The sequence below is a fragment of the Mastigoproctus giganteus genome, chromosome 4 (genome assembly GCF_048544385.1).
Source record: "Mastigoproctus giganteus isolate SK-2022 chromosome 4, ASM4854438v1, whole genome shotgun sequence".
Taxonomy (NCBI): domain Eukaryota; kingdom Metazoa; phylum Arthropoda; class Arachnida; order Uropygi; family Thelyphonidae; genus Mastigoproctus; species Mastigoproctus giganteus.
The window spans coordinates 121601126-121625806 of NC_143578.1; the positions used below are offsets into that span (position 1 = coordinate 121601126).

Below are 24681 nucleotides of genomic sequence, written 5' to 3' on the forward strand. Positions count from 1 at the left end.
GGTTATTCCCTGACCTTTCCGCATCCTCCGTATTTGGTGGTCACGGGCTCAACTTATACAACTTAAGCCAGATAATTCCTCCACACCCAAATTGTACCCTACAGGTTTCCCTGCTGTGTAACACACACTTTGCAGTCACTCCATACACAGATGTCTTGCTATTTTCAACAGATGAGTTATCTGTCTTTGGGCAAGTCAAAAAGCTTAATGTCTCTTTAAATGCAGCTGCAAGAGTTTGGAACATAATATACCAAATGCAGTCTCATCAATCCTTAATTTAAATTGAAACAATCCTTACATGTGGAAAATTTTACCTTCAGTTTTCTTATACATTTTTGAGAACATCAGAAATACTCCAAACCTGTATATAATACCTAAGGTAAATGGCTTAAGCAAGACTTTGTACAATGGAATAATTACCCCTTTGTCCCTACTAACGAAATTCCTGTACATCATAGATAAAAACCACATACCCATCAACACATCGAGAGCATGCCATGTCACATTGCCCAATTTCTTCTAAATTGTTTTCACTGTTAACCACCATGAGTTTGCTATTCTCAAGTAATACAATAATTTGGGATTATTAACAGTAGTGTTCATTTTCTCATTGTACAATAAAGAGTATTTATTTATTTATTACCCAAATGTAGATCCTTACATTTTTAAATACATTTCTACTTTCATTAATAACTGTTGAGGACAGTTATTAATAAAATATTTATACTTTCATTAATAACTGCCATTTTACATCTTATTATCATCTTATTATATTATATTATTTATTATTATTTTATCTTATTATAATCTTATTTACATCACATTATTTAAAATCTCTGGCATCTTGCTGTGAAGGGTTGTTACAGTGCTGGATTAATCATTAAGCAAAATAAGCACATGCTTAGGGCACCAAGGGAAAGGGGGGCATCACCATTTTTTCCCAAGCTATCATGCCAACTTTAACTCTTTCACTGCCACATGCTACTTTAGTTAATTTTATGTAATTGTTCTTATCTGCTGTGTTCGATTTTCTCCACATTGTTAAAAAAAAAGTTTTCTTCCAAAAAAATCGCTCGTCGTGATACTGATGGTTAAACAAATACCATAGTGTATTTATTACAAATTTAAAATAGTAGCTTTTGAGTTTAATGTGTATTTTTTAACATTTATTCTTCTGTAATTTTCAGACCCAAGATGAAATGTGTTCAATTAAGTGGTGCAAAAAAGAGAAAACTGGCTAAAAAAGAATCAACAAAAGGCTTTGGATTTAGTGGCCAAGACTGGAAAGCTGACTAATTTCTTCACAAAAGTTACGCAACCTGATCTTCCAAATCAAGACGGATCTCTGCCATCAAAAGCTACTTGTACTGTATCTGACTATGACAATATTGAAGATGAACAAAGCTCTACACCTATCGGTGCTGTTCGGTCAACTTCAAGATCAGAACATCATGACAATGCTGAGGTGTCACAGGATGGCTCAACTGGCAAAGTCTCACTCCTAATCACGCTTCGCACATAAATTCTCTTGATATGTCTAGTGTATACTGAAAGGACAGAATTCATGGGACACCTGGTTCCTGGGCAATGTGACGCTGTCATCCCTCTCACTAGTGGACAAACCCAATGCTTGGCAGGTATATAGGTAAACTGAATCACTGCATTCACATAGACGGTAATTCAATGTCAGTATGGATAAATGTCATGAGTTAATCGACTTTGAAAGAGGAATGATGGGTGGCCAACGCATGAGCCACTCTATCACGAAGGTGGTACAGAAATTGCATTATTCTTGTTTGACAGCATCAAGAGTGTATCAGGAATATGTCATTTCTGGAATAACATCTCATCATGGACAGTGCTGAGGGTGGATGAACATGGCCATTGACATCTGTCTCTCATTGTTTCAGCCAACCGGAGAGTAAAAGTGGCACAAATCACCGCCAACTTCAATGAGGGAGGTGCTAGAAACGTCTCCACCAAGACCATCAAGTGATCATTAGCCACAATAGGTTATGGGAGTCACCGACCCACCAGAGTCCCATTGCTAACACCATGACACAGGACTCTACACCTCAACTGGGTGAAAGAACATTGGCACTGGACCTTGGATGATTAGAGACAGGTCTCCTGGTCTGATGAGTCCTGTTTCCAGTTATTTCGAGTGGATGGGAGGATGCATATTTGGTGGAAATCACAAGAAGCTAAAGCAGGGGTGGGCAACTTTTTTCGTCAGCAGGCCGAATGAAATTTTTGTATCATGACGCGGGCCGGAATAGATTGAACGATTTAACAAACAAAAATCAGAACCTAAAATATGTTATATTACTTGAATTACCAAATTATTAATGTATTTTTAAAAAAAGTAAATACAATATTTAAATAGGAGTTGATTATAGATAGGTACAGGTAAGAACTACAATTTGGAATAAACATTTTTATTGTTATGATAACAAAGTAAATGCAGAAAACAAAAACTTTAATGTGAGGGATTACATTTGGAATGGTCCTGATTTATGATTTCATCAAAATTGCGATTCAATTCACTAGTGGCTATTCGTAGAACTGCTCCTAAATTTTCATCCGTTATTCTTGATCTAATTTTACTCTTTGTATTTTTCATTAAAGAAAATGTAGTTTCGCATAGGTATGTCGATCCAAAGAATGCCAAATATTTCTGTGCATTATCCAGAATATTTTTAAACATTTCTGGATTTAACGAGGCATAAAAGTCCGTTATTGTTTTTTCAGCAAATTGATTCTTTAATATTAAATTTGATTGTAATTTATCAGTTCCAACTGGATACAAGGTGGTGCATCATTGACATTAAAATAAAATGGTAGGCTTACTAAAGATAGATCTTTAGAAATTTTCGGAATATCATCAAATCTTCTTGTAAATTCATTAAATAAGTCACTTATTATAGCCTCATATTTCTTAAAATCAGCACATTTCAAGTTTTTTTCTCTTTTTTGTAAGATTGGAGGGTGAGTTAGCTGTTTATTTGGGAATTGTTGCGAAAATAACTTGAGCTTTCTCGTAAACGATGTGACATTTGTATACATATCAAAAATAAATAGTCCTTTCCCTTGTAATAATAAATTTAATTCATTTTGATGCGAAAACATATCAACGGAGAAGAAAAAGTCGTTCAGCCATTGTTCATCTTTTAATTCACAAAATTCATTCAGCTTGTCCTTAGCATTTAAGAAGTTTACAATTTCATCCAAGAAATCATGAAATCGTTTTAACACTTTTGCAAGACTAAGCCATCTTATGTCCGTATGGTAAGGAATATCAGTAAAATCACATTCAATTTCTTTCAAAAATGTTATGAATTGCTGGTGGTTTAAAGCTCTTCCACAAATAAAATTAACTACTTTCGTTACAACTGATATAACATGCTTCAGTTTTAAAACTCTTTTGCAAAGGGTTTCTTGATGAATTATACAATGTATGAAAATTATTTCTTTTCCTGGAATACGCTTTATTTCGTCGCTTATTCTTTTTAATAATCCAATGTTTTTTCCTGTCAAACTAGGACACCCATCGGTTGTGATGTTGACAATTTTGTCCCGCTTTATATTATGTTTTTGCAAACTTCTTGAAGAGCTATAAAAAAATCTTCGCCAGTCATTGTCTTTCATAGGATATGCAGAAAGTAATTCCTCCGTAATTTCAAATCTATGATTTATACCTCGAATAAAGATTAAAAGTTGACTCATATCGGTAATGTCACATGACTCATCTAAAGCCAGTGCATAGTAAGTACAATCTCCCAATTTTAATCTTAATTGATCACATAAATTACTTGAAATATTATCAATTCGTTTCACAAGAGTTTTTCGTGACAGAAAAATTTTTTCAAACGTCAGTTTTTTTTTATCAGGGCATAATAATTCAGCAATATCTATCAAACATTCCTTCACAAATTCCCCGTCAGAAAATGATTTACATTGTTTTGCAACCTTATGTGCAACAATGTAACTAGCATTTGTCAAAGCTCTATCTGTATTTGACAAAATTTTCAAAGTATTTTTTTGCTTACGCAAACCACATTTTAAATTTTCTGTTTCAATTTTCATTTGTTCCGATGAAAATAGCTTATATTTTACGAAATGTTTTGTCGAAAAATGCCTTTTTAGATTATATTCTTTAAAAACGGAAATAGTTTCATTACAAACCAAACAAACAGGTTTATCGTCTATATTTACGATTAAATATTTGAATGTCCAATTATCATTGAAAATGCGGCATCAATTTTTCTTTTTTTTAATTGGCTCATTTTATGGGCTATAAATTATATTAAATTAAAAATTGTAATAATTAGAAAAGGCATAAGCTGACTTATAAAATATCTTGCACCAATATTATTTTTTTCAATAAGAAGTCAAACCCAAAGGAACTTCGTTCAATCGATGCTACAATAATAATTAGGAAATAATACTCTTTGATGCTGTGTAGAATCACCTGGTTAACTGCGCACTGCTTACTGCTGTACGCTGCACTGGCCGCGATTCCCGATTGGACCGAACGTTTACGGCAAGTGTAGTCAGGTATGGATTTTCTATATTTATGCATTTACGGAGGGGGCTGGATTCAACATCGTCGCGGGCTGGATGTGGCCCGCGGGCCGGCTGTTGCCCACCCCTGAGCTAAAGTCATGTCAACAAAGAACTGTTCAGGCAGGTTGATGGTTGGTCTGGGGCGTGTTCAATTGGTGCACGTTGGGACTGACCTCTGGTATATCTAGATGCATCTCAGAATGGTCCAGGTTATGTGTCCATCCTTGCAGACCATCTGCATCCTTTCATGGTCATCATGCACCCACACAGGGCAATGGACTCTTCCAGGATAAGACAACGCTCCTCCCCACAGAGCTGTGGTGAGTCCTCCATGTGGCTAGCCGGGTGTGTCCAGTATCACAACAAGTTGCTCTGGCAGGTCCTGCCACCTAGTTTCCTGGGATTCCAGTGACTAGAACATGGTTTGAAGAGCATTCCACAGATTTTCCCACCATGGAATGGCCTCCCATTCACTGGACATGAACCCTGTGGAAAGGTCCGTTTGAGCTTTGGATCCTCCACCCAGGAATGCGATGGAATTATGGACAGTGATGCAGCAAGCATGAATGGAAATACCTGTGGAATGCTTTCATGAACTAGTAAACTCAATACCTCGCTATGTGACTGCCCTTATCTAGGTGAAAGCTGAGCCTACCCGTTACTAAATAGGTATCCAATAGGTATCCAAATCTCATCATTTACACTGAATGGACTTCTGTCCATTCAGTGTAAATGATGAGGCAAGTTGCTCTACAAGACTATCTGAAGTTGAAAAGATTGCTGAAAATGAAAATCTACTGGACCAAGATGAAATGATTCAGTCTGCAAAAGATCCAGGGTTGTGGCGAGATTTTTCTGCTGATGATGTGGCTTATTGGATTGCTAGCAGACCCAATGACTGTCAACACCACATAGGCCACATGACAAATTTCACTGAACTTTCAAAAGTGACAAACAAACAAGATACTGTTCACAAAAACATTTCTTTGGGGTAAAAGCCAATGATGAGCAATACAAGAGAGAGAGGTTATTGTATTCACCATTAACAGGATCAGTTTACTGCTTTGTTTGTAAACTTTCTGCTCCTAAATAGTCCTCGTATTTTATTGAAAGAGAAGGGTTCGGTGACTGGCAAAATACTAGTGTAATTCCCCATCGTGAAAGAAGTACTATTCACCGAGACTCTATGCAAACAAAGTTTGGGCTTGCGACAAGAGTTGGAAAAACAAATTAAAGAGTGCAATTACTGGGAAAATGTCTTAGAGCATGTAATAGTTATTCGTACATTAGCTGAACGTGGCCTAGCTTTTCGAGGAACAGATGAACATATTGGCTCACTGCAGAATGGGAATTTTTTAGTGCTGTTTGAGCTCATAAGTCAGTTTGATCCATTTTTAGCAGGGCACATTTCAAAATATGGAAATTCTGGAAAAGGAAATCCTTCTATCTGTCGAAAACCACCTGTGAGGAGTTCATTGTACTAATGGCTCAGAAGGTTCACGCATTCATTGTTGACAAAGTAAATTCTTCTGGTTATTTTACCATGTGAGTTGATTCAGCACCAGATCTATCATATATAGATCAGTTAAATGTTGTACTTTGATACTTAAAAGATGAGCAACCTATTGAATGCTTTTTAGCCTTTTTGGAACCGAAAAACTATACTGGTGAGGAAATGGAAAACCAGGTATTGCAGTACTTACGTGAGGTTTGCAAACTAAATTTTTAAAAATGTAGAGGCTACTCCTACGATAATGCTGCTAACATGTCTGGTCATTATAAGGGGATGCAACAAAATATTTTAGAAGAAAATAAGTTTGACATATATTTGCCATGTGCAACCCATTCACTAAAAGTGGCGTTTAATTTTTTCTCTACAGTGCATTTGCTCTATATATTTCTCAGCCTCAACAAGCCAGATAGGTATGCAGGTATGTTCGTGTCAGACGGCACCTGGGATTTCTCCCATCTCCGTGTGTGTTCGCTGTATCGAGGACAGTACACTGTCAAGCCAGAGACTTGAAAGTGTGTGGGCCATGTCTGTGCAGTGTGATGTGTTGTGCCCCTTGTTTGTCCGGCTTATTGGCCGCCAGGCCCCTAGTGGGCCGAGACATTGCCCATACCTCGCCACATGGAGTCTAGCAGGATGTGTCCAGTATCACAACAAGTTGCTCTGGCAGGTCCTGCCACCTAGTTTCCTGGGATTTCAGTGGTAGGATCTAAAAAAAACCCACGCATTTGTCATTAATGCTTAATGGGATTGCTGTTAGGAAATCACTGGTTGGGGTTGAACGCTAGAGAGATGTGTTAAAAGGCCTAATAGGTCGGGCAAAATTTTGATGTTATTAAATTTGATGTGAGGCTATACGCTAGATGAAAGATAATAGTGTTAGTTGTCCCCTATTGGGACCCACCATTGCCCATACCCTGCCACAAGGAGGCAGGTCAAGCACCCAGTAGAAAAAAAAAGGGGGGGGGGTACACTAGAATTTGGCCGAAAGAGATTTACATGAAAGAGGTAGAATTTCGACGTTAATTAGAATTTGGCGGCATTGTTAAGGGATGTACTCAGTCGGTTTAATGAGAGAGGGGGGGGAGACTGAAGACTGGGGGAAAACAGAGAGAAGAATTGGGATGATAGAGTAGGCATCCCCAAAGAGGTCAGTGGAGATGAGCCCCACCAAGCAAAGTATGGGGGGAGGCAGGGGAGGGAGGAGACAGGTCTCTGCCTGGGGATGGGGTTTTAAAGGAAACCGGGTTAGAGTACCCAGTTCAGATCGCCAAATGGCGTGTCGGCAGCAAAGCCACAGTATGTCTTCATCGGTGATGGTTGTCATGACCATGTAGTGTCGAATCCAGTAAGAAGGTCGAGTTGCCTATCCCGCTCTGGGGGTGGGATACGTTAGCTGGCAGCGGGAAATCACCAGGCACCAGGAAGGGGTGGGAGAGAGAGACATTTACTTTATTCATAGTCTGCATTCTCACTCTACTTGCATTCATTTTTTTTTTTATACTTTTTTTCTTATATTTTATAATTTTTTTCCCCCCAATTTTATATATAGTTTTATATATATATATATATATATTTTTTTTTTTTTTCGCTCACGCTCGTTCATCTTTTTCTCACACACTGGGTGGGGGGGATGCAATGATGTGTAATGTAAATTTAAATTATGATTAAAACTAGGGTTAGTGTGTACTTAACTGTAGCATTTATGGTTTGTTCTTTTTCTCACACACTTACACTTTCATTCATTCTTCTAGCTTTCATTTCATTTATTCGACTCTTGCTTTCTGCACTACACTCTCTGGGCACCTCAACTTACTGTAATTATTCAGTTGTGGTGCAGGTCAAGCTGCAAGTTTTTTTGCAGGCCAGGGGAGAATGCAGTGTTTGTGTGGTTAGTAAACGTGCCTCAACCAGCCAGTGGAAAATTCTTAAAGCTTGTCTTGGAAATGAATCTGTGTTAAAATCCCTCTCTAAGATCAAATGGGAGGCATATGCAATGGCAACAGCAGCAGTTTTGAAGTGTTTCTCTAAGATATTGGAAATTTTAGAGTGTTTAGCTGAAGATCAGTCACAAAAGGGAGAGAAGAGAAGCAGACAATATTGCAAATAAGATGCAAGAGGTAGAATTTGTTTTTATGTTGATCATATGGGATGAGTTTTTGCAAAATTTTCATAGAGCAAGTCAAGTTCTGCAAAGTGAAGATGTGAATTTAAAAACATGTGGAGATCTGTATGGATCATTAGCTAACCAACTATGCTCTTTAAGAGATGACTTTGAAAGATTTGAAGCACTTGTAAAGGAAATACTACCAGATATTGATTACAAGGCCATTCAAACTCGCAAACATATCAGAAAGGAGGTACCCAATGATGGAAATGCACCAGAATTAGATCTTAATGCATATCACCACCTTTTACTCAATTATTGACAAACTAGAAACTGAGATGAGAAGAAGAGCAGAGGTGTAAAAAGAAATAGCAGACAGATTTTACTTTCTAAGTGATGTGCTAAATAATATCACTTCATCTGCTGAAACTGAAAGGTACTCTCACTGCTCTCAAAAACTAATTGATGATTATCCAGAATACTTGGGCAATAATCTCTCTGCTGAGCTTCAGCAGTTTCATGCATATGTGTGCCATAAGTTCAGTGCAACAAAAAGTGTAAAAACCGGATTCAGTCATGCTAAACTTTATAAAATAATTGTAGAAGACAAAATTTATTGTGCGTTTCCAAATGTAGATATTGCCTTGAGTATTTTTTTAATATTAATAGTTACAAATTAATGTAACAAATTACATGTTACACTAATTTGTTGTAACATGTTACAAATTACAATACTATGCACAGCTGAGCATTCATTTTCTCAGCTAAAACACATTAAAAATCCCAACAGAACAGCTATGCGGCAAGACAGATTGGATGCCTTGTCTCTGCTAAGTATAGAAGCAGATTTGTTATGCCAAATTAGTTTTGAGTACTTAATCAAAGATTTTGCAATTAAAAAATTTAGAAGAAAATGTTTTAAAAAGTAAATAAATATAAACCTATAGGTAAATATTTACTTATATTTTTTACTGCTATTTAGTGTTTTTGTTAAATTAAAAAAAATTATAAAACCAAAAGTTTCTTGATGACTGATGTCTGGAAGAAAACCTAAAAAGATAAAAAAAAAAGAAAGATAAAAAAAAGAAAGAAATGGTGCTGAGGGGACACCATTGTTGGGATGTGCTTAGGGCATCACTTAATCCGGAACTGGGTTGTTATACTTTTGTACAATAAAGATTTATTTATTTATTTTGAGATCAACTAAATAATCTATCTATGTCCAGTTTGAAGCCATACATTGGTATGGCTTCAAACTGGATGTGATGCTCCAAGTGATGCCCTTTGAAGCCATACCTTGGTATGGCTTCAAACTCCTGCAAGCACTATGACTTGCTCCTGGGATGCCATGGTCAATAACACCTTGGACCAACTTTTCCCTGAGGATATGCAGCCTTCTTCAGCCCATCAAATAGAAACTACTGCATCAAATCAGAACTACTGCAACCCAATATCTAAAAAACCATTTACCAGAGAAGAGCTCTTCATTGCCTTAGCAAAAAACAGGAGATGCCATGGGGCTGATCTTGTTGAGGTAGAGTCCTGAAGGAACTGACAGAAATCCACCCAAACACTATGCTCTCCTTGTTCAATAGGTGCCTTACAAAAGGAACATTCCCTGATGCCTGGAAGAATACAAATGTTAAAATGATACTCAAGAACCCTGAGAAACTGTCCCACCTGTCTAGATCATATAGCCCAATCACCCTGCTCTCTGTCTTTGGAAAAGTCCTTGAATGACTTCTTCGCCTCTTAACCCACTATGAGACTCAAAACCTCAGCTCCACCAGCCAATTTGGCTTCAGGGCTGGTTGCAGTACCATCAATGCAATCCATTATCTCATCCAAGTGCCAATGCTAGGGCTTTTGACAGCCTCTTGTGGCTTTCTATACTCCATTGCCTTTCAAGTGTCTCCTGTTTCCGAACTCCCCAGAAATCTCTTTTCCTGCCTTAAGATTTACCTAAATAACAGGTCCATCTCTGTCACCAGGTTGCCTGCAGGGTTCAGTTCTTGGGCCTGTTCTTTTGGTTGGTTGTTCTGAATAAATTACTCTCCATGGATCTTGGACAGGTAGGGTGTTTAGCATTTGCTGACGATCTTGTCCTCACCATTTGGGCAGGCACTAGATGCCTCCTTGAAGATTAGGCTAACACTGCTATTGCCTCCTCTCCATAGCAGCAGACAAAACCAAAGCCATTTTGTTAAAGGGAAAACTTGACATTAGGCATTTCCCTTGTAATAAGATTGGCAGCACCACCATTCATTTAATCGGCGAGTTAAAATATCTTGGAATTATTATTGCAAATTACTTTTATAAAGATTAGAAAATAAGCTGCCTTGGTGAAAAGGATCATGAGCAAGGACTGGGGCCTCCGTGGTCATTCACTCACTCTGCTCTACAAGGCAGTTTTTCTTGCCTATCATTTGTTATGGGGCTGGTGCTTGAATCAGGAATTCAAAGAAGCTATAATCAATACAATGTACCATGCTGCTCACCATCTGTAGGGCATGCTGTATTGTTAGTACTTCTGCCCTCCAGGTCTTGGTGGGCTTCTTTCTCCTTGGTCTGGAGTTCATCTGAAGCAGGCTATGCTACTGTCTTAAGGAAAATATTTCAACCACTATCCAAAATTACAGTGTGAACCTGGCAATTTACCCAAAAATTGAGAAAATAAATATTTCAAATCACTTTTATCAGATCTGGCAAGCACGTTGGGATTCCACTCCTAAAAGTCTGGTCACAAAGAGATTCATTTGCCAAATATGCCTCCCCCCTGGTCTCTTCACCTCCTTCATTCTCACTGGTCATGGCTCCCTAAGTGCTGAACTTGGCATCACTGAGGATCCTCACTGCTCCTGTGGGCCCCCAGATAGCTAGGAGCATATATTGTACCACTGCCCAAACTATAATTGTTTGTTAGTTTGTTATTTGGTTTTTAGGAGCATTAGCAACTAAGGCCATATTGCTCCGGGGATATGCGGTGGTCATTCCCTGACCTTTCCTCATCCTCCGTATTTGGTGGTCACGGGCTCGAACCCCGGCCTAATCAAGAAGCATGTGCTACGCACTGCTGCTCCTGCCCACCTGGCTATGGAGGCGCCCTCCCAAACTATGAAGACTCCAGAGTACATCTTACTACATCCACGAGAGGGCGTCCATCTGGAAAAGGGTAGCACTTATTCCTTGCTGAATAGGACAGTTTCATCGCACTCTCACAGTTCGCCAGGGAAGCATTCACCAAATGTAGGAACAACTTCAAAATCCAAAGCAACTTGATTCCAGATCAATCTGAAGATTAATACCAAAACTCAACATCTACACAGACTTGACTATATAATCATGTAACCCACACAGGATAGAACTCCACCTGTATGCCTTGTTGTGGGACAGGTGGAATTGTCATCTTTGGATGACCCATACCATTATGGCACTCATCTTTGTGCAGCACCCTAGCCATGCAATCTTTTACCCTTTCCCTGGGCCTGGGTGGGCTTCCCAATCCAGGGACATACCCAACTCTTCACCCCCACCTTACTCATCCAGAGGATGCTTTTCTTCTTCATTCTCTATTCTCACTTACCTTTACTCCCACTCTCAGACTATCTCTTGCACTCACACTTTAATCCCCCCCCTTTTTTTTCAGGAGATGCTGGGGGTTGCCTACCAGGGTTCTTTCCCTCTATTGCACTGCCTGGCCTACCTCCATGGAGTTAGTGATGTGGCAAGGTGGGTTGGGGTCCAACAATGGGCCCCCCACAGATAAACGGCCAAATGTAGAACACAACCGAACACTACACTGCACAACTCTATACTTACACATATGTATTCTGGCCTTTACAGGGAACTGAATGCATCACAGATTACTATGCAAAGTTAGGGAGACCCTGGTGACACCAGACAATAAACCCTAAGTCTTCATGGAGTAATGTTATTAGTGGAGTCCCCTAGTGTTCACTGCTGGATCCATTGTTGTTTCCTGTATTTATTAATGATATTGATGAATGTATATCAGGCTTAATGCCTAAGTTTGCAGATGATACAAAGGTTGGCAAGGTGATTAATAGCAGAATGACTATGCTACTGCAACAGAATCTAGGAAAATTAGGCAGATGGGCTGAAAAATGGCAACTTAACCGTGGTTAGCATGGGCACTTGGAGCAGCCTGCGGCTACGCAGCCCATTTTCAGCAGGGTTCGATGTACTGTGTGTTGTGACACATTACTCCCGTCACCAGCATTCCAATTACTGGCGAGTTGCACCACAATTGCCCTTCTGTTGCCACATACCATCCGGGAGAGCCTTCACTCACCTCAAGCATTGATGAGCAGTAGTCATCCAACACCTCGCCGGCGGTTCGTGGGTTTTCCCTTCTCAGACCACTTTTGGTAGGTACTAACCACAGCTGACCATGAGCACCCCACCGGCCGTGCCATTTCCATGCCATATGCTCTGACCCAGTCATCTGGCCATTACAATTTTGGCCTTTGTCAAACTCTCTTAAGTCCACTGTCTTTCCCATCTGAAGAACCGTAGTTCACCTGCAGTTGCTTCGATTTGCATAACAACTCACTGCTCATAATGTTTTGGCTCATTGGTGTATATGTTTAAAGCATAAGAATGCGAATTAAGTGCAACTTGTAAGCAGTATAGTAAGAAATTTCCTTTGTGTTTTTATCTCAAAATGTCATATTCAGTTAATTTGTATAGAACAGGTATTTTCAATTAACTGTATTAGTTTCTAGAAGTAATTTTAATTATTTTTAGAAATTATTTGCAATGAATAAATATTTAGTGAAAGAAAATCAGAAGAGGCAACTTGATAATGAGTTTGGAGAAAATGACAAAAACAAAAACGAGCAACCATCAACATCAAAAAAGAAGAAAACATGTTGTCGTAAATATGATGATTAGTATTTTGGGAAAGGAAGCTGAAACAAAATTAATGACAGTACCACTTTTGAACAGCACAATTAGCAGGCGTATGAAAGAAATGTCCGATGATATTGAAGAACAAGTTGTTCAACATATTAATAATTCTGGGTGACTGTTTTTTCCTACAGATATTAGCGGGAAAGCCCAATTAATAGCATTTGTCAGGTTTATCAAAAACGACACAATTATTAATCTTTTTTTTTTTTTTTTTTTTTTTTTTTTTTGTAAAGAACTCACTGAAAGAACAACTGGCCAAGATATTTTTGAAGTAATGAATAATTATTTACAAAAGTGTGGTATATTATGGAAGTCGTGTGTCAGCATTTGTACTGATGGTGCTCCTCCAATGACAGGAGCACTAAAAGGATTTCTAAACCTAGTAAAATGACACAATTCAAATATTATTACAACACACTGTTTTATACACAGAGAGGTTCTAGTAGCGAAGACAGTCGTACCCGATTTAAAACATGTACTTGATCAAGTGGTTAAAATGGTCAATTATATTAAAACTAGACCACAAAAAATTCGTATTTTTTTGGAAAATTATGCAAAGAACTAAGTGTGATCATTTTTCTTTAATAATGCATACTGAGGTTTGGTGGTTATCAAAAGGATATGTACTTATGTGTATGTACAAGATGCATGAGGAAATATTAATTTTTTTCACTGGAGCAATCAGAATTTTGTGATTATTTAAGTGATGAAATTTGGTGCTGTAAATTAGCTTTTCTAGTAGATTTATTCACGCAGCTTAATAAATTAAATACAGTATCAGTATGCAAGGCTCAGAGGAAAATTTACTCATTTCTACTGACAAGCTGTTTGCCTTTAAAGAAAAGTTGAGTATATGGAAAAAATATGTAAATGAAAAAAGATTAGAAATGAAATTTGTTAGTAGAGATAAGGAGGTTGATGGTAAGAGCGTACCACAATAGGCATACTTCTGTTTCAATCAGCCATCTTGAAACAAGATAACTACTACCTGAAATTGTAGTAGTAGTAGTAGTAGTACTAGTGAATGGATTGAGCAAGCTAAATGTTAATGGCATTCTTCCTCTTGCTGAGACTACACACATGAGCATGCAGAAATTCAAACTGATGAAGAATATTTGCAGAATAGATGTGTGGAAGTTTGCCTTCAGGCAGTGGGTTGTTGATTGTTGGAAAACACCTACATCTGTTGATGTGGAAGTGTATGGTTTGAATGAATTCAAGGAAGAACTAGACAAATTCTTGGTGGTTATGGTTACATGAAGTGAGTAGTTTTTTTTTGTTTCTTTTTTTGGCTGATGCAAGAAAGCAAGCTATATAAGCTTGCTTTTTTGCATCATTTGCCACTACTACTAGTGGTTATCTTGTTTCAAGTGGCTGATTGAAATAGAAGTATGCCTATTGTGGTACACTCTTACCATCACCCCTCCCCACAAAAAGGTCACATTTAAATCAACTGGTGGCTTTTTTGTTTCAAAATGATGGATAAAATCTGATTAGACCAATTGAATAACCTGTTAAAGGACGGATTAGGTGAGTAAGAAATTTGTTATCATTTGGACTATAAATAGAAATGTTGTTAGGGTGAGGAGGAAGACATATTGCAATCTCATAAGCCAACCAGTGTTTGGAAAATATATAATACACGAAAACAAAATTACAGTTTTGGGAACATTTAATTAAAAGTTGAATGGTAAGTGGTTAAATCCATCCATTAGAAAATGCAATGGAGGCAAGCTAACTATCCAACCATGATGCTTTCATGTATCTTGGTTTAAGTGCCCCCTATAGAACATATATACCTATGAGATGTGACTATTAAAAAAGAGACTGCACACACAGCCACTACACACCAAGTGTCACTTGAGAAACAAAGGCACAGCAGTTGACCTTGAACCTTTTCCCAGTTGTCTTCCAAGTCATGTTCCAACACACTCATTTCCTTTTTGCAGCAAGATGGGGTTTCATTACTTTGTGTTTTTGCAGTTTGATGGGAAAAATGACAGACAAAAGAATCAAACAACAAATCAACTACAAATTTTTAACAAAACTAACGAAAACACCAACTGAAAGTTATGATTTGTTATGTCAAGTTCATGAGAAAGATATTATGCCAAGGGCTTGCATGTTTGAATTGCATAAAAGATTTTTAGAAGGAAGAATGTGGAAAATGATGAATGACCAGGCCAATTAGTATCCATGAAAACGAATGAAAATAAGGACCGGGTAAGAACATTAATTAGAAGTGACTATTGTTTAAGCATTACAATGGTTGCATCAGAACTCAACATGGACAAAGATACAGTTAGACAAATTTAAACTGAAAATTTAGTCATTAAAAAAAGTGTGTGCCAAGATGGTGCCAAAAGTTTTGAACAAAGATCAAAGAATCAGAAGACTCCAAGTTTGTGAAGTTGTTTTGATTTTTGAATAAGAGCCAGAATTTCTGAGTACTGTAATTACTTGTGATGAAATTTGGCTGTTCCAGTATGACCCAGAAACTAAAATACAGTAATGCAATGGAAGACAAAACAATCCTCCCGACTAAAAAAAAAGAATATCAAAAGAAAATCAAAAATGAAAACCATGCTTCTTGTTTTCTTCAATATTAAAGGAATTATTATGGCTGAATATATCCCACAAAATCAGACTGTCAATCAAACATACTACATCAAAGCCCTGACAAGGCTGTGTGAAAATATTTGTAGGAAGAGACCTGAATTGTGGAAGGATGGTTGGATGCTCCAGCACACAACACGCTCTCTGTTCGCCAAGTCTGGCCAAAAAAAAAAAAAAAAATCTCTGTGTGTGAACATGCACCCTGCTTGCCAGACATAGCCCCTTGTGACTTTTTCTCTTACCTAAATTGTAAAGTGTACTTAAGAGAACCCATTTTCAGTAATTGAAGACATTAAGGAAAAAAATGACCAAAGTGTTAAAAGGGCTTACAGATGACTTACAGAAATGTTTCTGTGCTTGGAAGTAGCACATTATGGCCATGTTGCTCTTGTGCTATAAAGACCACAAACAAACAAACAACTTTGAAGAAATCTATGGAACAGTGTGTGTGCAAGCCCAAGGAAATTATTTTGAAGGGGATAACTTGTAAGTTATATGAAATATTTCATTATATTTATGTTATTGCAACAGTCCTGTTATTTAATAGCCACATCTTATATTTAAAAGCCAAATGATAATAAGCAGAACTGTCACTCTACTATTGTACAAGTTATGCTTTAGGGACATGAAATGTAAAAAAAATATGTACACATCTATTCTTTCTGATTTGCATAAAGGATTTTTCTTATTACCAAAATTTTAAGATAATAAAAAGTGATTTAAGTTTACTTTTGACTTCTTTTTCATTTGATATGGTTAATTCATTAACTAACTTATTTCAACTATGACATAGTTCTTAAAATGGAATTTGAGTCAATGGAAAGATTATGAGAAGACAGAAGATTAGAAATAAAATAAAGAACCTTGCCAAAAAAATGTCCTTGTTATGTTTGGGTCCAACTGCCCAAACATATTATTACAATAAGTGTCTAATACAAGTACTGATTAATAAAGAATGACTATAAATTTTCATGAACAACCAGACTACTTGCTATTTCTAGCTGAGCTGCAGAATTTAACACAAAACCAAGTTGCATCACATAGCAACTGCACAGTTGACTCATGTGCATATGACCCTGGTGGTTGGTCAAGTTTATGCCTGTTCAATTTTGCCTAAGTAACAATGGACGTGACGTGCAAGGAACAGTGTGTGGCTCCCAAATTTTGTTTCCATCTCAAGAAAACATCAGGTGAAGTGTATGAAATTATGAAATGCTAAAAGAGCCGTATGGTAAATCTACGCTTCCATGTAGCAGAGCACACAGGTAGTTTAGAATGTTTAGAGATGAAATTGATTCAATCACACAAATTGGTGGTCTTGGAGCTCCAACCACTGCTGTCGCCATGGAAATTGCTACTTCTGTAATTATGAGCGAAGATTGTTGTTTTTAACAATAAGGTAACAGGTTGAGAATATCAGTAGGAATGTATCATAGGAATGTAAAACTCACCTCTGAGCAATGCAGCAAGCTCGCATGGAGGTTTGTCAGGAGCAGCAATGGATAATTGCCAAAAATGGTCAGGTTCTGAGCAAGATATTAATGGCAGATGAGACATGGTTTCATCATTGCAACAAAGTAAGCAACAAAGCTCATCATTGCAAGCACCAAAAATAGCAAAAGTTGTGGTTTTTGTAGGAAAGGTTATGGTCATCTCTTTTTTTATCCATTCAAGGAATGGTTTACCAGCATGTTATGTCACATCATATGACTGTTACAGAACTGTACTGCACACTTTGCAGGATCACATTAGTTGCAAACAACCACAACTGCATGCAGGTGAGAAGATGCTACAATCACAATGCAAGCCCTAACATTGCTCATACTGTCATGTGCTTAGTCAGCATTAATCAAATGTGTTCCTCAATGCCCTACAGCCTAGACCTTTTTTATTTTTTTTTATTTTCAAAATTAAAGAAGGAGCTGCGAGGAAAATACAGTAAACCCCCGCTATTCGCGGTATCTGTATTCGTGGTTTCGCGTATTCGCGATCGCTGATTTAATATAAAATGAAACCTAAAAAATGTGAATTTTAAAGCGCCGTGAATATTATCCGCCATAAAAAAACATGGGCGTGGCTACAATTATCTTTCCCGGTCAAAACAGCGCTCAGTGGGTGGGGGGAGAGGGGTGACAAAATCGCGAGCGTGGATGTTTCTCGCTAATCCTTGTTCAGTATGTGTTATGCGCTTGTAATGGAAGTTTTTGTCGTTTGCTTTTAATTTATATGCTTATAAATTAAATAAATTTATCAATTTATAAATTGATATGCTTACAAAAGTGATAAATCTACCATTTTGCAGTGTAAAACAGACTTTTTCGAGTGTGTTAACGGACGAAAGTGACTTTATTGTGGACAAGTTCTTTCTAACCCGTACAAAAATATGGCTACGAATAACAAGAGAAATGTGAAAATATCAAAGAAGGTGATGACATTAGCGAATAAAATTGAGTTATTAGACAAAATTTCTAATGGTCAAAGTGTCTCCTCAGTGGCAAAACATTATAAAATCAATGAGTCAACGTTACGATCAATCGGAAGAAAAAATCCGCCCGTAGTGTCCGTGAAAACGCGCTAATTGTTTCAAAAATTTGTTCTGTAACTCGTGATGTTAAATTAGGAGATATGGAAAAGGCTTTAAATCTGTGGATAGAAGACCAAACTCAAAATAAAATTCCGTTAAGTTCACTCATCATTCGTGAAAAGGCAAAACTCCTTTATCAACACTTTAGCGAAACTGGTGATAGCTCTGGCGGGATAAGTTTTTAGCCAGCAAAGGTGCTGGTTTGAAAGATTTGTTTGAAATTTCTAATAAATATTACATTTAATATTAAATTGTTTCTTATTTTCATTTCGATGCCATATGCTTGCATTTTACTACTGTCTATGTACATAGTCATATTATGAAGGTACATATAACACATACATAGACAAAATTTTAGACTAGTTTTTCTTATATATTTCATACTTTGGAACGGAACCCCTTTATTACTATGGGAGCCATAACTCAGTATTCGCGTTTTCGGAACGACATTTTCACGACATTTCTCAGGAACGTAACCCCCGTGAATAGCGGGGGTTTACTGTATTTCCAGTCGTCAGATGAAGTTGTAAAGCCATCAGAGACGATTCTCACACACATGCCAAAAATGGCTTCCAAGATGGACCATCAAAATATGGATGTTTAATAGAGATATGTTGCAAAACAAAATTATGAACATTATTGAATAGCCCTCATATTTATTTCAATATGAGGGCTATTCAATAATGTTTATTTATTTCAATATTTATTTCAATTTATATTTATTTCAATATGAGGGATATTCAATTACTTGAAACTCACTGCTGTATTCAGTGCAAAATAATTAATCAGAATTTTTTTATATTACTGTTTCTAATTTCATTCTCTTAAAAAATATAATGTATACGTATGTAGTAAATATATATACATATATCAGAAAGAGATATAATTGTGTGCAGTCTCTGTTTTTAAGGATCACCATTTACTAAAAGAACATAAAGTTCTTAGACATGGACAGGCCTTGTTTCATTTGGAATCATCCAAATAATAACTTATAATTCATTCATAATCAAATCTTTTCGACCTTCAATTAAAAACTTTGCTCTTTGTTTCTTAAGCACTGAAAAGTAAAAAATCATAGCCTTTAAAGTAGCATTAGTAGTGGCACATACAATACAATTCAAGAAAGCAAGCTTATACAACACCAGCCAAAAAAAAAAAAAAAAAAAAAAACCTTCTCATTTCACCCATCCATTCCTCGCAAACATTTGTCCAGTCCTTCAATGAATTTATTTAAGCTGTCAACTTCCACAATGACAGATGGAAATCTGTTCCAGCAATCAACATTTTCTGGCTAAAGGCAAATTTTTGCACATATATTCTGCAACTGTCTTTCCTCATTTGAATTTGTGCCCCCTCAAGCACATAATCTGAGCAAGAGAAAGAATCACATCGGCACTGATCTTGCTCAAACTATCCAAAGCCTTATACACCTTGATCAGATCACTTCGAAGGTGCCTAGTCTCCATATGTTGCAATTTGCAGAACTTAAATCATTCTTGGTAAGAGCAACCCCTTGTTCCCTGCACCAATCTTGTTGCCCTTCTCTGTACTTGTTCCAGCAGCTCTACATCCTTCCTAAAATGAAGTCCCCAAGACCTGTATGCAGTACTCAAGGTGTGACCTGACCATTGCCTTATACAAAAGGGATTATCACTTACTTATTCCTGCTAGTTCCTGTATATCATTGATAAGACCACATGAGCTACTCTGGCAGCATATCTGCACTGCTTAGAAAACTTCATATCTGACTTCGCAATTACCCCAGGCCCTTTTCATTCTCCACTACCTTGAGTGTAGTTCTGCACAGTACTTTTTGCAGTACTTTTCATTTGTGAAACTTCAGTTGCCACTACTCAGCCCACCTACTTAACTTTTCTAGATCCCGTTGCAGTAGCATACTGTCATTACTAACTCTGCCAACCTTTGTATCATCTGCAAACTTGGATATTAAGCCTGATATACCTTATCAATATCATTGATAAATATACAAAACAACAATGGGCCGAACGCTGAACTCTGGGGGACTCCACTAATAACATCAGTCCATGAAGAGCAGTGTCCATTGATTACCACTCTCACTCAATATCATTGATAAATATACAAAACAACAATGGGCCGAACGCTGAACTCTGGGGGACTCCACTAATAACATCAGTCCATGAAGAGCAGTGTCCATTGATTACCACTCTCACTCAACCAACCCTTTATCCATAGCAGCAACTTGCCCTTAATGCCATACTGTTCCAATTCGTACAGCAGTCTTTTATGTGCAACACTATTAAAAGCTTTCCCAAAATCCAAGTATATGATGTCAAAATTGTTTCTTGCATCTACTTCCTTCGTTGCCACATCTTACTATCAAATTGATAGTAAGATGTGGTAGATTGATAGTAATATCTTTATTAAATTAATTAGACAAGACTGTTCCTTAACAAACTCATGCTATGTCTGAACTATAACTGCAGTCCTGTCTAGATGATCCTGCATTGTTTTTTTAACCAGTGACTCCATTATTATTTGTGGAACAGAAGTTAAACTAACAGGTCTTTAATTACTTGTGTCACCTTTTGATCCCCCTTTGTGAATTGGGGATACACAAAAGGGGACTTCCTGATTCCAAGGATGCTCTCATAATTATGTTTAGTTTAGTTTTCTTACTTCGTTTGCTGCCTCCCGTAATATAACTGAATAGATCCCAGCCACCCCAGGTTCCATTCTTATGTTTAGCTTCAAAAATTTCTCCTCCATTTCTGTCAAAGTTATTACAAAATCATTTAGCTTCTTGTTAGAATTTGATAAACTTCTGGCCTCCACTTCCCTACAGAGTTCCTCATGTAAATGTACATGTAAAATACTCATACAGTTTGTCAGCTACCTGAACAAGATCATTAGCAGTAAAACCATCGATATCAAGTGGACCAATCCGATTCATCCCATTTCTTCTAGAGTTTACATAAGTAAAGAGGTCTTTGCTGTTTTTCTTTGCACCTTTTGCCAAAGATTTCTCATAATCTGCCTTTGCTTGCCTAACCTCCTTTGTGACTTTATTACAGACTAACTTATATCTACCATAGGCTTCTTTATCACATGAATTTGCTGTTGGTCACATCATCATCAGTTGGTCCCACTGTACAGAATTTACAAAGTGTCTCAGACCATCATAGTCAGCTTTACAAAAGCAAAAACCCTTCCCTTTACCCCTGATGGTAGTTACATCTTTAGGTAAATCTCATATCCGTATACTGTGATCACTGCCATCTAGTTGTACCTCTATATGCAGATTTTTAATGCATGAATAATCACTGCTGATAATCGGATCAAGAATATTACTCCCTCTGGCTACCTCCTGAGCATGATGCTCTAGAAAACAGTCATCTAACAAATCCACAAAATTCTTGCTAGTGTGCAAGTGACCAACCCACAAGTTTCAGTCAATATCTGGAAAGTTAAAATCCCCCATTCGGATTTACTGGCCCACTCTATTTCTCTGCACAGATGTTCATTGTACTCATTAGAGTCATTAGCCCTATGACACACCAAACTGACTCAACATTGTACTGTCCACCCATGTCAACTGGATGCACTGCCTTAATTTTATGTGTTTCTTAACTAATAACGTAACCCCTTCTACTTTTGTATCCTGTCTGTCCTTTCTGTATACAATTGTACTCCCCAAAATCAAATTCTGCATTCCTTATATCTGTGTGACACCGTGTTTCTGATATTCTACCAATATCTGCCTTTGATGTCTTGACTGTCATTTCAAATTCATCGAATTTGAAATGACATGCAAGTATATATGCAACGGTGTACATGCAAGTATATATTCAACGGTGTACATGCAAGTATATATGCAACATACATCCTAGCACTGGTGTACATGCAAGTATATATGCAACGGTTCTTACTCTCAGTTACCCTAACACAGCCCATCTATTTACTTGTTCCAAGATGACTCCCAGCATTTCTTGAAATCCCCATCACCTTGGTTTCCAGGCTGCTGCTCATTCTAATAGAAGCAAAGTATCACTTTCGCCTCTGCTTGTGACTATTGTTAATGTATTAGTCTGTGTATCCCCCCCAAGCTAGCATTTTTCTGACCAACCTACACTGCCTCGATAGCATCAGCAAATATTCTTGTACCCTTTCTATTTAAGTGTACGCAATCCCTGTAGATGCAGCCTCACCTGTTATTAAGCACAGACCATGCTGGGAAAAATTTTATCTCACGAGCCTTGCACCATCTCTCCAGTGCCGAATTGATTGACCAGGCTCTCATCATATACTCCCTCCTATCATGTTTGGGCAGAATTGCAAACACTCTTAAATTTAACCCTAACTCGTGACTTTTTTTTCCAACATTGACCTGTACTTGTTAAGTAAGTTCACAGATCTCCTACTCTTAATGTCATTAATGCCAACATGTACAACAATATCACCTTTTATGCCCTTAAAAGATGACATCTGCACTACAACAGCATCAACTTTTGTCCCTGGCAGACATACCCTTGTCCTATTCCACCTATCCTTTTTGCACAATACATTTCCCTGACAGTAGAGTCATCGATAACAACTAGCTCCTGTGGGATCAGCTCATTCTGCCATGAGGATTGCCACTGTGTTGCCTGATGAACAAATGCAAGCTCTGGCATTGATGTGCAGCTAAGTGCTTGATGGACTCCCCAATTTAAATCCTTCAAGGGCATCCACCCTGTTCTTCATGCTCTCAATAAAGGCCAAAAATAACACTGAGTTGATGCCTAACATCCTCCCACTCTTTACACTGAGCACATACAAAGACACCCCATTGGCAATATCATGTCACATTTCTGATAACTCCACAAACATCAAACAAGCAGTAGATTTCATAAGGCTGTGATTCAGAGGACAACCCCCCTTAGTTCTCCCCCAAGCCATAGCACTCCCACTGCCTTTAGCCTTTATAATTAAAATACTACACTAATTAATATTATGATGACATCACATAATTTTCTTACAGCTAAAGCTAGAAAACAAAAAATTGTTTATTTGAAAAACTAATTGTAATGAATTTATTTATATAAATATTTATTTCATGATGTATTTTTTTTTTTGCAATATGCAATTAAAGCTTAGGATACTCATAACCTTTATCTCATCCTAGTTGTGATGTGGTCGACAAAAATTCACCACCTACTAGCTGTAGTCCCTATATTAAACATATAGTTTAAGTGTTCATTTTATTATCGATATTATGACTAAATAATCTGCTCTTTATATATGTATTTTCATCTGGTTCTATGCAGCACACCATATTTGACATGACAAATGTTGTTGTTGTTATGTTGTTTGGTTTTTAGGAGCATTAGGCTTAATCCCATTGGCAAACCAAAAATTTGTTTGTATACTTTGTCTCGTTTGTTTGTTTGTTTGTTATTTGGTTTTTAGGAGCATTAGCAACTAAGGCCATATTGCTCCGGGATATGCGGTGGTCATTCCCTGACCTTTCCGCATCCTCCGTATTTGGTGGTGACGGGCTCAAACCCCGGTCTAATCAAGAAGCATGTACTACACACTGCTGCTCCTTCCCACCTGACTACGGAGGCACCTACATGACAAATAAGCTACAAATGGATAGTAATCATTTTGCTAATCACCAACATTTCTTCCTATCCCAACAGACATGCACTGACCTCTACTCAGTAGAACTTACCTAAACAGCAGAAACTGTTCATTATCCTCCATTGAATGCTTGTGGCTGTTTGGATTAGTAACCAGTGAGTGAGACTATATTCTACTTATATGATATGTCCAATATGGATTAAACCATATTGTTAATACATATTGTTTCAAAATGACTAGAATGCTAAAATTACATGTCAACAATTTATTTTAAAAATTCAATTTTTATTTTAAAATCACATAGGATATTTCAGCCACTTACTTCCCTACCTGTGTACTGGTGCTCGATGGCCTTGATGTGTTCTTCTGTAAAGCCCCAGTACCTTGCTAACAAGCGCCAGTCATTTGGTTCTAAATAGCTTTTGGCCAAGGTCCATAATAACTGCTGCATATGTTTATGCCTTGCTTCAGCCTGCTGCTCAACCTGCCTCACAGGTGAAAAGTCTTGAGTTTCATTATATTCCGTTGCTGGGCTCAGCTGTAAAAATGATGACAAATATCACATAATTCAAATAAGTTAATAAAAAGAATAAAAATTAGGTTGTAATATTTTCTTAACCTTTTACATGAGGCACGTAAGGACCTTATGGTAATGCTACTGATGCAAGTAGGCTCCTTAAGCATGTACAAACTTACATTTCTTCCTTTACTGGAAACAACTCTCAAACTCAGTTTTCAGAACTGTCAAAAAACTACTCCATGAAA

At 37.4% G+C, this 24681-nt stretch overlaps 1 protein-coding gene across 1 annotated transcript in view; it reads right to left on the bottom strand.

Annotated features, from left to right (window-relative positions):
- Positions 1-24681, bottom strand: part of LOC150087031 (uncharacterized) — a 346277-nt gene that overhangs the window by 37500 nt on the left and 284096 nt on the right. Inside the window, exon 13 of the mRNA XM_090371763.1 lies at positions 24247-24454. Coding sequence (XP_090227889.1) covers positions 24247-24454 — 208 coding nt within the window. The remainder of the gene's footprint in view (positions 1-24246; positions 24455-24681) is intronic.